Source organism: Geotrypetes seraphini, chromosome 13 (genome assembly GCF_902459505.1).
Source record: "Geotrypetes seraphini chromosome 13, aGeoSer1.1, whole genome shotgun sequence".
In the NCBI taxonomy this organism is placed as follows: domain Eukaryota; kingdom Metazoa; phylum Chordata; class Amphibia; order Gymnophiona; family Dermophiidae; genus Geotrypetes; species Geotrypetes seraphini.
Window position 1 is genome coordinate 24209154 of NC_047096.1, and position 14211 is coordinate 24223364.

The 14211-nt window shown below is 40.6% G+C and overlaps 1 protein-coding gene across 3 annotated transcripts in view; it reads right to left on the reverse strand.

Annotated features, from left to right (window-relative positions):
- Window positions 1-9410: 9410 nt before the first annotated feature.
- KMT2A (lysine methyltransferase 2A) overlaps window positions 9411-14211 on the reverse strand; it is a 301152-nt gene continuing 296351 nt past the window's right edge. For all 3 annotated transcript variants that reach the window (XM_033917957.1, XM_033917958.1, XM_033917956.1), the window contains exon 36: window positions 9411-10071. In XM_033917957.1, the coding sequence (XP_033773848.1) occupies window positions 9796-10071 (276 nt within the window). In that variant the 3' untranslated portion in view covers window positions 9411-9795. The remainder of the gene's footprint in view (window positions 10072-14211) is intronic.

Below are 14211 nucleotides of genomic sequence, written 5' to 3' on the forward strand. Positions count from 1 at the left end.
TCTGGGGTCACTATCAGTAGATTGAAGATTTGGTTGTCCAGTTTTGCTGCTTGAGTGGCCAGGAGGCCATCATATAGTTTTTTCCTTTTAATTTCTTTGATTGGAGGGTGTGTGAATGGGGTGTAAGTTTTCCTGTGTCTGGTTGAAGTGGTTTGGATGAGGTGGTTGTTCAGGTAGGTTGGGCTATCTCCATTTATAGTTTTAAATAGTAGACAATAAAATTTGAATAGTATTCTTGCTGGAATTGAAAGCCAGTGTGAATTGAGGTAGGCCTCTGTAATGTGGTCGTGTTATGCTTTAAGAATTCTGTGCAGCCCCCTGGCCAGTCAGTATTTATTAAAAGAAAGCAGTAAAGAAGCACTAAGAATTCTTCAAGAACTAAGAAAAAACATTAACAGGCAATTGAAAGCTAAACTTATATAAAAGCTTTTGTTAACTCAATAGATGGAGAAAAGTGTCACAGCAAGTTTACCCTACTTCACTTACCACAAACCAAACACTGCACGAGAAAGAGTGGGGTTTGGAGTGAGAATCAAGGAAAGCAGATAAGATATCCCACCAGCCCAACCCAGATGCTAGTTCAGTCCAACTTATGTTGGACAAAAGAGTGCATTGATGCCCATGTTGTTGCTTTACACATTTCACTTTGGGTTTTGAAAAGTCTCCTCTCAATTGCCTGCTGCCCAACCAAAGCAGGCAGGGGGGGGGGGGGACTGGGGTGGAGATGGGCAGCCCTGGAGGTGGGTCTAGGCAACCCTAATTAGAGTGTATCCACCACAAAGACTCTAATCACTATCTCAGTTTGTATAGGCAGGAAAAGACTGTCAAATTCTGATTTCGTAACCTAGAATGACAGGTACATGCCACAAAGGGGCCTTTACGGTTAAAGCCTCAAACTGCTTCCTGAGGACCATATCCACTCTACAGTTCTTTTAAAACTACGTCTCCCTGGTTTGGTAGGGAAGTGCGTTTGGTCACCTGGGCTACCAGGAAATCAATCTTTGGCATAGCAGACATTTGCTTGGATTCCTGATCCAAAGGATACAGTTTAGCTATGGTTTTAGCCACCTTCAGGGAGCCTTCAGGGGTTTCCCATGGCTCTGTGACTAGGAGCCTCATGTTTGGGTGCCATGGGAAAGGCCCCATGTTGAACTTGGACGCCGCTCTTGGAGGACGGGTTTTGCGGATGGTCTGTCTTCAACCTAACTGCAGAAATAGTCAAAACAGTTTTTTTACCCCCCCTTCTCCCCCATAGGCTGTGACAGCCTGTACTCACAAACCATGTGATGGGGAAATGGTGCTGTAGCCTGCTTCAGCTCCTTGAAAATGTATTGAAAAATGTAGATGAATCTAGAGGGAGTCTCTGTCTCAACCCACCGGTGAGCTGCCACACCGAGATCTTCAAACTATCAATCGGACCTTAATCAGACTGAGCCTGTACCCTCCCCACCAGGTCAAAACACACACACAAATGAGGGGGGAGGCGAAACTGCAGCTGGCACCCTGAGTGCCCAAGCAGATGCCACTGATGCCTAACAGCCTGCACTCAAGCGCTTGAACAAGTCAAGGAAGCAAGTGCTGAGGGCCAGAACCCTGAGCTCCACAAATCTTCAGCAGGCTGGCTGCACAGGTCCCTAAAGGTTACACCTGCCAGCTGCAGACTAAAGTCTGCTCCTCACCAAGCAGGCACATCAGATTCTTGAATTGCGTAAAAATTGCAAGAAAACGAAAAACACCACTAAATAATAAAGAAACAAAGGGAGCATATCAGAACAACACTTTCATACTTTCCTACAGAAGGAAGAGCTGAAGGGGGCAGCAGAGATGGGAGAAGGAAGAATAGCTGAAAAGCTGTGATCCACATCTTCTGCAGTATGCTTGCGAACACGCATGGACAATCCTAATGCACTAAAATGTGATTTAATATAAACTGCTTGGATGCATCATGTGTGTGGTTGGCAGGATATCAAGCTACTGTAAATAAATACAATTTTGGTCATCACATAAAAGAAAGATATAGCTAAATTAGAAAAGGTACAAAGAAGAGCAACCAAAAAGGAAATGGAACAACTGTCCTATGAGGAAAAGCTAAAGGTTACTAAATAGTACAATTACAACAAAGCAGAGAAATTACTTCTTCCCTCAACTTATAATTAAGCTCTGGAATTCATTGTCACAGAATGTTGTAAAAGCCTTTAGTGTAGCAGGGTTTCAAAAACATTTGGACATATTTCTGGAAGAAAAGTCCAAAAATTGTTATTAAGGTCTTGTGATATGTTTTTTGGATTCTGCCACATACTTGTGACATTGATTTGCCACTGTTGGAAACAGGATCCTGGGATTGATCAACTTTTGGTTTGTTCCAGTATGGTACTTTTGTACTTACTCAAGTACTTATCTTCTCTTGGCAGAACCTGTTCATTATTAGATAAAAAGTCACCCTCACAGTCTAATTTCTGCTCTGCATCCTTTTCTTTGCTGTCTAAAGCCCCACAGAAAACAAAAATGCCCTCTTCAGTTTAACAACCTAGGATGCTTCTTAGAAAGAGCATGTCAAACTACTGAGGTTCCAAGAAAGCAAAGTTTTTTTTAACCTAAAAACAGGAATTCTCCATAGCAATCAGGAAAATGCAGCCACACTTTGAGGTGATGTCAATGGAATCTTGGGTAGGGGGAAGCAGAATACAAGTACAGTATTTGAGAATGGGCCTGTGCTGAAAGGCCTGACACCACACCGAGTCCTACTGCAGCTTTGGGCACAGGAGGAGATTATGTTGGTGGCAGCAGCAAAAGGGAAGAGATATTGGACCTTGGAGAGATGTAGGGGATGAGATGATGGGACACCTTAGTAGTGGCAGAAAGGGAGGCACCAGACTATAAGTGGTTAGTGCCTTTAGCCACCTCTGGGATTTGGGGATGCATGGTTTCAGTTAGGGCACTGGATAACCTTAGCCCAGCCCTGCACTTGAGACAAACAAAAAGGAGGAAGACAACCACAGATCAAGTGAGAGTTGTTTCAGCACTGTGAACAGGTTCAAATGAGTAAAATGGGTGGTCCTTTTCTATCAAAATCTAAAATAGTAGATCAGCAGCTTGGGCTTTTACAGAAGGTGGCAGAAATGTATTAGTGTTTAGACTGTAAAACAATGCGAGCCCTTTGTGAACATGAGTCCCCTGCTCACTGCTGGACCCTGTTTCCCCGAAAATAAGAAGTATCCTGAAAATAAGCCCTAGCATGATTTTTAAAGATGCTCCTAATATAAGCCCTACCCTGAAAATAGGCCCTAGTTAAGATCGACATCCAAATTCCCACCCCCCCACCCGAATGTCCCTAACACTCTCTGACTCCATCCCTGATACTAATCCTGCCTGATTTGCTGAAAAAAAAAATCAGACTTCAATTCAGCAACCCCCACCCCTGCTGCTTTAGGAGGCTTCAGAGCAGAGGTATGTCAGTCTCATGGTGGGAGGGTTGGTGGGGTTCTGCTGCACAAGGGGATGGGTGAGAGGGGAGGAATGATGCTGCACATGGTGGGGGGGGGGGGAGAAAGGAAAGAGGAAGAATTGGGGTAGAGGAGAAGAAGGGAGAGATGATTGTTTTATATGAAAAAAATGATATTCCCGAAAATAAGCCCTAGTGTGTTTTTTTGGACCCAAAATTAATATAAGACACTTTCTTATTTTCGGGGAAACACAGTAATAAAAATGTGCAGCTAGATTTCCTCAAGAATCATAATTGGATGTCTATTCAGCTGCAGACACTTTCCTCTGCATTTGGCACTGGAAGTAGCTATTTGACCTGAGGCACAAGGACTCAGGTGGTCACCTTACTGGATAATGAAGTTACTTACTTGTAATGAGGGTTCTCCGTGGACAGCAGGATTAAATCAGCCACACCTTGGTGATGTCATCTGACAAGCCCAAAAAGCAGATTAATAAAGTAAGATTTCATGCTATGCCTATCTTAACCACTCGGTAGTGGTAATAAAGTTTGTTATTATAGTATAACGCATCCCTGATCCCTGCAGTCTCATCCCTACTGCAGTTGAATGACCTGGCCAGCAGGCATGATTGGCAAACATGGGCTCTTCTGTATCCCTCAGCTGGAGAGCCACCAAGGTGAGGCTGACTCATCCTGCTTGTCCTTGGAGAAAGAGAAGTTGCTTACCTGTAACGGGGGTTCTCCATAGACAGCAGGATAAGTCAGCCACACAGACCCTCCCTCATCCCCTACAGATGACTCTGCAAAACCTACCTGGAAAATATCTGAGGCAGGAAGGTAACAGGGGGTATACAGGGTATCCAGGGTCAGCTGGCAGATGCCCAGAGGGAGGCCCCAAAGACTTCCCTCTGAGCTTTGAAGAGCAAATCTGCTTTTTGGGTTTGTCGGATGATGTCACCAAGGTGTGGCTGACTCATCCTGCTTGTCCATGGAGAAAGTGCTGATCACTGTCTTCCTCTGTAGAGCTAACATTGCAAGCAAACAACAGGTCTGGGCAGTCAGCATGGCCACCTGTTTACTGTGCCCTCTGAAAATTCTGTTTACAATAAACAACAATTATACAGCAAGAAACTTGACATGTTTATTAAGTAAACTATCACTTAAATAAAAAAGTGCATAGAAAATAAACATGTTAAAAAATTCATTTTCTCTTTTTACAATTATGTACACTTTTTTTACATTCAGTCTTTTGCAGAGCTTTCAGCATTTGACAAGTTTAATTTTTAATTTTTCCTTCATTCCCAAGAGGGATAACACTGACAGACTAGATTTATCATCTTGTTTTTCCTATAAAAGAGAGACTTGGAAGAACAGCAGAAAAACGAAAATTTCTTGCACACAATGGCGGTGGTCCTGTAGCAAAAGCAGAGGCTTTGTACAGCTCAATAATTATTTAGAGATTGGTTTGTTTTGTATATTAAAACAAAATCACCACAAGAATATTTCTGGTTTGATAAACATGCCAGAAAGCACAAAACACAATTCTCATAAATGCAGGTGTATCTTAACATCCATAATTAGAAAGAGAAATAAAAACCAGAAAAAGTTCAGTTACTGACTGAGAACATCAAGGGACAGAGAAATCTCTGGGCTGGGAACATGCAGTGGTCTTGCCCTCTGTCTACTATTTTCCCTGCAATGTTGCAAATAATCAGATCTTTATTGGTACCCTACTGACCACTACAATACAGTTCTTTCAGGAAAAGACTTGCTTTTGAAAGGTAGCTTGCCACTTACACCCAAATTGCTGCAATCAGGGCCTGACAATAGCAAGCTAGTGAGATCTATTCTCTTCCAGATGTTCACAACCCGAGATTTCTCTGTCTTCTGCAAGCAACTGTAACACAATCCTTACCTATATAGTGTCAAAGAATTAAAAGCCAAGATCCAGGACAGAACAGAGCTTTGTTACATGGTGCAAGTACTAGATTAATTTCTATTAGAGTACACTGTTATTTATAGTATTCTGACAACTGTTGCAAGGTTGCTTTATTTCATGGCATGAATTGACAGCTTGCATTGGACAGCATGATTTCTGTACAGAACATAAGTCTTTGTATTGCTTTGAAATGAGACGGATTAGAACAGAAGTGAAACTGGATTTCAGCCCTTTGTGATGACCCGCTTTTCTGGTTAATTGTAAGCTAAAATAAAAAATTTGCAAAACTAGAGAACAAACTGAGGAAAAAGTAGCTCACACATACACTGTACACCTTTCTGGTGTCACTGTAGTAATTTCAGATCACATGATCTTAATGTCAGTCCTTAGAAAAATACATTCATCTGAAGAAACGCTGTGTACCTCTCTCCTCAGGCCCAGCCCCAAACCTTCAATTTTTAGCTACCAATACAAGTAACACGCCGCCTTCACACTTCCCTTTCCTGGCTGGATCTGCACATGGCGGGGAAGTACAGGAAATGGTTGTGTGTCCCTTTATTGGCTTAGTGTCTAGGAAGGTAATACTAGCTCCTCTGGTCTTAGACAGTGTTGCTGGTCAAAGTAATGCAGCCACGGCAGATACAGTAGCAAAGCTCAAAGCTGAATGCTGGATTTCTACTCCATGGCTTTGCTATCTCAAGACTTCTCATCACTGTCCTTCTTGGAACATGCTGGGAAATGGGAAGGCTCTTTGCCCAGCATGCAATAGTCCTGTGTTAGAGTGGGAGTGACAAATGCTGGATCAATACCTACAAACTGGAATTGTGATAGGAGGCGGCAGCCCTTGCCCCTGAGGTGCGGGATACCAAGGATCTAGAGGCTCTTGCAGAAGTGGCTGCCCCCTGCTGCATCCCTGAACCAGATCCTAGCACTCGCTGGACTGACCCCTTGGCAATGCAACCTGCTGTCTGCAAGTGCAGCCTGAAAGCTGTCAGTGCACTTTAGTACAAAAATAAATTAAATAAAATCTTCAGCTCATTTCTTTTAAAAAGTTAAACAACAGAAAAAAAAACCCTCAACCCTCAGAAACAAACAACCAGGGGCCTCACACAGTGCAACAGAATAGTGCAGCCCTAGCTAAGCCCCAGTGAATGGCATCAATCCCAGGACTGCCAGGTAAGTGCAGGTATGGTAATGGAAGTTGGCTACTTCTGGTGAGGAGGGGAAAGACAAGGTTTGAGAGACACTACTCCCATCCCTTCCATCAGGTCAGTGCAGCGCACAAGTGCAGAAACAGCACAAACCACAAATTTGCTCCTGCAGGCGGGTGGTCTGACTTTAGTTCTCAGTGTAACAGTATTGTGGTGATCCATAGAAAAGAAAGTAGCCACAAGGAACTGTCAGAATGAGGTGGACACTCCCAAGGGCCAGTTGTTTCCAGGTCAGTGCACAGAGACTTATTCAAATATTAATTGGGACCAGTTAAATAAGAAAGGCAGAAATCTGTAGCCACACAAACAGAATCAATGAGTATTCAGGCAATTTCAATATTTTTTGCTGCAGCACCACAGACAAAAATGAAAAACAGCATGGATATTCAAGAAGAGCCATAAAATAGAAAATTATTCTCATTCTCTGAGAACCCACTTTTTAAAAAAAATTTCACTTGAACTGAGAATGAATCACCTTCGTGGGCTTTACTTTTGGTTTTCTTTGTGATGCAACTGAATAGATATGAAGATCAGACCAGGGGAAAACAAAACCACAAACACAAATACTGTACAAAGAAACCAAAATGGAATTGTCCAGATCAGAATGATGTGCACTAAAAAAGTGTCCTCCAACTCATCTGGTAATATGAATAAGATCTTCATATTACCAGATGAGTTTGAGGACAATTCTGATCTGGACAATTCCATTTTGGTTTCTTTGTACTGAATAGATATGCACATGGGGGCAACTGGATTTTGCCAAGCTAGTCTAACCCACTTCACACCATAAAAGGTTAGGCAGTGTGGCTCACAAAATCTACCTCTTTCAATAAAGATTTCTGTTCTTTCCCATTCTGTTAATCCTGACGTTATTTCTTTAAATGTTCTGAGCTGCACAGTAAGATTCTAACTAGAGAATGACACGGTGACAAAATTCATCACCGTTCCCGTCCCCGCGGATAACCACAGGAAATAATCCCATGTCATTTTCTAGTGTCTATTTCAACCTCAATCCTTCTACACCAGCATTCTTCTAAAAGCAAAGCTTGTGGGTCAGTGGTTATGGCCATTCATACTCTGATTCTTCCCTCTCTCCTTAAAGAATGACATGAAGATTGTTTCCCGTGGTTATCCGCGGGGACGGGAACGGTGATGAATTCTAACTGTTCAGCACTCCTCACCCTATATGAATGTGCACCTGTGGGGCATTACTGCACCCTCTCTCATGGAAGCCAGCTCTATGGGTGCTTCAGGATCCTCAATATTGAACAAAATCCTTGACTGTGTCCAAGGAGAGGTAATTTTGATTGGGTTTAGTACCCCCAATAATTCTGATAATGGCAGATAAGAACCATTGGGTCCACCTACTCTGTGTAATTTATATCCTGATCCAGTGCCAAAGAACCCAGTTGATTCTGCCTTTCTTTCAGTGTGACACAGCGAAATGGTGCCTTTAGGATAGCCATGTGCTAGGATCGTAATTTCACACAGCCCCATGCAGAGAGTAGGATAAATTGAAAGAGGGCAGTACTGTTGTGTGGCGATACTGAATATTCAATGTCCTGAGATACACAAACTAAGAATAGTATTTAAAATAGAAAAAAATGAGAAGGCCATAAGCAGATAATAGTCTGGTCCCATGCTGGCAGTGTCAGTTGAAGAAAGGGAGAGGGCACCCTCACTCACAGACACCCCCCTGAGGTTACTGACAATTATGGATGTGAACAAATAGAGCTGTATTCGTTCTTCCAGGAGATAACACAAATAAAAAATATACATCTCTGAGGGAAAAATACAACAAAAACAGACTTTTGCCATATAACTGAACAATTTTTATAACTTCCATCCTATGGGAATAAAAAATTAAAATGATTTTTTTTTTTTAAATAAGAATACTACCAGGGTTTAAAAACCTCCTTGTCACATAAGTGCTTATTTTCCTATTTAAGTGCTTCTCATAGAAAAATATACAAAATATTTACATTTATAAAATCTTAAATACTAAAAGTGTAAACAGATAAGCTGGAACTGATCATGTTATTACTGGAACACTAGGGATGTGGGAGGAGTTACTAAAGCGAATCCTCCATACTTCCAAGCCCACTGGGAGGGTCCCAGCCCTTTCCCAAAGCTGAGCTGGGGGTGGGGGGGGGGGGAAGAGGAAATAATGTTATTCTTTCGCAGTTAAGAGCTCCTTGTAGATGTCTGCAAATGGGTAGGGTGGGAACAGCACAATGTGCAGATGTCAGAGGCTGGGGTTAGTGTTCTGCTCATGGGTGCTGTAGGTAGATACCATTCTTGTGCCTCACAGACAGAGGAAACCAATCCTAGGTATGAATCGGCAACACTTCTGCCTACTCAACATTCCCCAAATTACAACTTTGATGCATGATTGACATTTAAACATTAATTTAAAAATAACCATGATAAAAAAATTCCAATCAAACACCAGCCTCTTTTTAAAAGAGGCTGTGCTAGAAGCAGCCTTGTGTCAAATTCAAGTCACAATAGCCTTACTCACCCTGTCCTGCTCACACTGCTGACCAACACAAAGCCCTACACCCTGCAAACAGTGTGATAACGAGGGGTTAGGGTGTGGGTCTGCAGAATGTAAGTACCTTTTGCTCAAACACATCAGAAGCCCTACTATAAAACCAAAAGAGATGCTAGACCTAAGTCTTTTGAATTGGGAGTAGAGATGTTACATATCACACCAACATTAAATAACAGGCTCTGAAATCCAATGTAAAACAGCAGCAACAAAGAATACTGCTGGAAGAAAGAGTTTTGGAGCTCAGCCCCTATCAATGCTTGCATCCTTGGGACATGCACCCTTCTCACTCATGTCACTTACCCAGATACTCTGGTGTGACATTCAAACAGTTCTGTGCCAACCAGAGGCAAGAAATACTTCCCAAGGAAGGTGGTGAAGACAATATCTCTCCCATTTGTGCTTGCTATGCAGGTTTTGCTATTCCACTACCATGCCTTTCTCCTTCCCAAGATATGAAGAAAAGGAAGGCAGGTCCGGCACTGTGCTGCCAAAAGTGAACAGGAGTGTGGCATGCCACAGACAGGAATCTTCCTGTCTCCACTCAGGCTCTCTGCCCACCTTGTCCCCTGATGTCTCCATTCAGGAACTCATGGCACTTCTTAGCCCTGCAGCTAAAGAGCAGCTTGTGATTGACTCCTCTCTGGGGATTTCAGTTGAGGAAGCGGCGACATTTCTTGGCTCCACAGTTGCAGGGCAGTTTGTTGCTGGCATCCTCGATTGGAAATTTGTAGTCATATGTCAGCTCCTCACCACGGTAGATCTTGCGCATGGCAAAGATGACAATGTGTTTCTGACCATCAATATTGATGACACGTGAATAGCAGTTGGGTTCACAGGAGTGGTTAATGAAGCGTGCAGCATTTCCATGCATGGTGGCATCCACAACCTCAGAGTCATCAATACGGAACATATAGCATCCTATTCCCTGCCATGGAAAGGGAAGAACAGGGTTAGTAATGCTCAATTAAGGGCCAAACAAACATTTGTTTCGCTATTACTACTAATTTCTATATAGCGTTACTACACTGGACTGAATATAAAAAACAAAAGGAATTGACCCCAAAATATCCACAAAGAAGAAAATCCAGAGAAAACCAAAAAAATTCTGAATATAAAAAAATCAACTAACCACCATTTCTTATTATGGACACTGTCATAGGTGCCAGAGCACCTCCAAAGTTTTCAAGTATTGTCTAGACATCAGATCTGAAAGCTTCAGGATACAAAGAAAGGCTGGGCCCCTTAATCTACTGCTTCTACCTCTCCTTGAAGCCAATACAATATAATCATTGCTTTTAAACCGCAAATACTTATGTCCAGAATAACAATTAAAATATGAAAAACTATAAAATGCGTACATCATTTTGGTTTTTTTTAGCATAAATTTGCTAAAAAGATATGTTTTAATTTTTTTCCTAAAACTCTTGTAAATTAGTCTGAGAAGTATCTTGAACCAATCAATCAGTTTTTTCCAAGATTTACCAGCTTGATAGGAAAAAGTTGACCTAAACCACAGGTGCCCAAAAGGTAGATTGCGATCGACCAGTAGATAGCAAAGACAATGCGAGTCAATTGTGAAGCCCATCCTGGGCTCTGTGATAGAGTTGTGTTGCCTTCGCAATCTACATGCTTCCTGATGTGGTAAACAGAACGTAGAAGCGCCGGGCCAACCAGCCTTCCCCCTCCCGATGTCAATTGACATTGGAGAGGAAGTTCCGGGCTTCTGATGTAGTATGGCCCGGAACGTCCTCTCTGACGTCAGAATTGACATTGAGGTGGAAAGATGGTCGGCCTGGCACTTCTGCGTCCTGTTTACTACTTCAGGAAGCAGGGAGAGCTCAGAACTTGATGGCGGTGGCTTAGGGGCCTGTTCCCTGATGGTGGCGGCGGTGGCTTGGGGGAGGGCTGGGAGAAAGAAAGGGGGCAGGAAGGGAGACAGAAAGAAACAGACAGAAAGAAGGGAAACAGAAAGAAAGGGGGGGGGACAGGGAGACAGAAAGAAAGGGGGGCAGGGAGACAGAAAGAAAGACAGACAGAAAGAAAGAAGCGGGGAGAGAGGAAACCAGTACCTGCCCTGGCCTCAGAATCCCTACACTGATACGCCCCAAACACCACACATCCTAAAAAAACCCTTGTAAAGTCAACCATGCCTCCCTAAACCCTGTCCCCGCTTCCACTCTCTCCGACCCTGCCTCTGATTCTCTCACCCCAGTCCCGACACTTTATTGCAATGTTAGATCCGCTTGTAATAAGATTCAAATCTTGAAGGACCTACTCGAGGATTCAGACCCCGGATTCCTATTCATCACAGAATCTTGGATCACAAAAGATGACCAATTTACTCAAAACAAACTTTGCTCCCACGGCTACCAAGGCCTCTTCTCTCCCAGAACTAACCGAAAAGGAGGCGGCCTGGCTCTCCTTTTCAAATCATTCTTCGATGTCCAGCTCCTTGAAAAGGGCAGCCTCTCCTCATTAGAATACATGCTAGCCTCAGTTAACGATGAGTACCACCCTCATCCACTGGGAATCCTGCTCCTATACCGCCCACCTACCCCTTGGAACAATTCCTTAGAACTTGTCTTTGAAACCATAACAAATGCCTTCCTCAAATTTCTTTTTTTTTTTCCATTATTTTTTATTTTCTAATTTTTCATAAAGTGTACATAATAATAAATTACAATTGATAAATGCATATTATCACTTTTATATCTAATACATTATATATCTGAATTTGATTTTCCCCCTCACCCTCCCCCCTCCCTATCATTACTTTAATATAATATTTTAATTTTCAAATTTTTATAAAAAGTATACAACATATTAGAATACTATTGGTAAATATTCAATAACTTTTTTATATTTAATACAATATAATCTAAACAAATTTTTTCTCATTTCCCTCCCCCCACCCTTTTATTACCTTTTATTCATACGTTACATTTTGTATAATATATTATAACATACTATGTATAAATTAATTTTTCTTACCCCCCCTTTATGTGTGTCATAAAAAAGATCCTTAAAAGAAGAAAAGAAGAAGAAAACATCATATTATTTATTCATTACAGTATTTTGTCAATGGCCCCCATATTTTTATAAATTTAGTATATGTCCCCTTTTGTATTGCTATTGTTCTTTCCATTTTAAAAATATGACATATTGTATTCCACCAAAATGTGTAATTTAGGTTGTTGTAATTTTTCCAATTATTAGTTATATGTTGGATGGCAACCCCTGTCATAATTAATAAAAGCTTATTATTTTCTGGTGAAATTTGACTTTTTATTCTCATCATTGTTCCAAATAAAATTGTATCATATGATATTGCAATATGATTTTCCATTAATTTATTAATTTGTGGCCAAATTGAATTCCAAAAAATTTTAATATAAGGACAATGATATAATAAATGATCTAATGTCCCTGGTTCTAGATTACAGTGCCAGCATCTATTAGACTTAGAACTGTCTAATTTTTGCAAACGAGTAGGGGTCCAAAAAGCTCTATGTAATAAAAAGAACCATGTTTGTCTCATAGATGCTGACACTGTACATCCCATTCTCCAAGACCAAATTAGTGGCCATTGAGATGCATTAATTTGATGTCCAATCTCAATGCTCCAAATGTCTCTTAGACCATTTTTTGGTTTTTTATTTAAATATCCAGATATTAATTTATACCACAATGCGGCTTGATGTCCTAGGAAGTCTGCTTTAAAGCATAAGAACTTTAAACTATATTGATTGTTTAATGATTTCCATTCAGGGAACCCAACCTGAATGGCCTGCTTCAATTGCAACCATTTAAAACTTTGTGTTTTATTAAGACCAAATCTATGTTGCAATTGTGGAAAATCCAGCAGTTTACCTTCTGAAATAATATCATCTAGAGATCTAATGCCTGCATTAATCCAGTTCTTCCAAAGGATTTGAGCTCCGCCAATTTTGATCTTGGAGTTTATCCATATGGATTGATTAGTTGATTTGTATATTGGGATGGGTGTTAATTTATCAATAAATCTCAATGTTTTCCAAGTATCCATTATTATTTTATTTTCTTTGTATCTTTTAGGTATATTAATACTTGGTAAATGAACTAAATTTAGGGGAAACATAAGGCGCCATTCCAAATATAACCAATCTGGTGCATTATCTATAAGTTCTGGGAGGATCCAATACATACCCTGACGTAGAATATAGGCTTGATGGTACCTATAGAAATTTGGAAAATTTACCCCTCCCTCCTTAATTGATTTTTGTAAGGTTACTAAAGCTATTCTAGGTGTCTTACCAAGCCAAAGAAATTTTGTTAAAATTCTATTAAGCTTTTTATAAAAGGACCCCTGAAAATAAATAGGTATCATACTCATTTGGTAGCAAACTACAGGCAACATCATCATTTTAATAGTTTGAATTCTTCCCCACCAAGAAATATGTAATGGGTTCCATTGCTCACATAACTCCGTAACTTTTTTTAATACATATTTTTCATTTTCTTTTACAGTATCTTCAATTGTTTTTTTAACTTGAATGCCTAGATATTTAAATCCTTCTTCTTTCCATATGAATGGAAAAGTATCAAATAATCCTTTTACACAGTGAACATTCAAGGGTATAATTTCAGATTTATTCCAATTAATTTTATAACCTGAAAATTTGCCAAACTTATCAATTAATTCCAATAAAGAAGATAAGGTAGACTCTGGATTTCTCAAATAAAGCAAAATATCATCCGCATAAGCCGAAATTTTATATTCCATATCTGAATATGGAATACCTTGTATCTCCCTCGTTTGCTGTATTGCTAACAATAAGGGTTCCAATACAACATCAAATAACAAAGGAGATAAAGGACAGCCTTGTCTAACTCCCCTCTGTAATTGAAAACCATCAGATATCTTATTATTAATATTTAATCTTGCAATCGGGAAGCTATACAATGTTTTTACCATTTGTATAAATCCAGAACCTATACCAAACCATTCTAAAGCCTGATACATAAAATTCCATTCTACCCTATCAAATGCTTTCTCAGCATCTAATGAAACTGTAAAAGCCGGTTC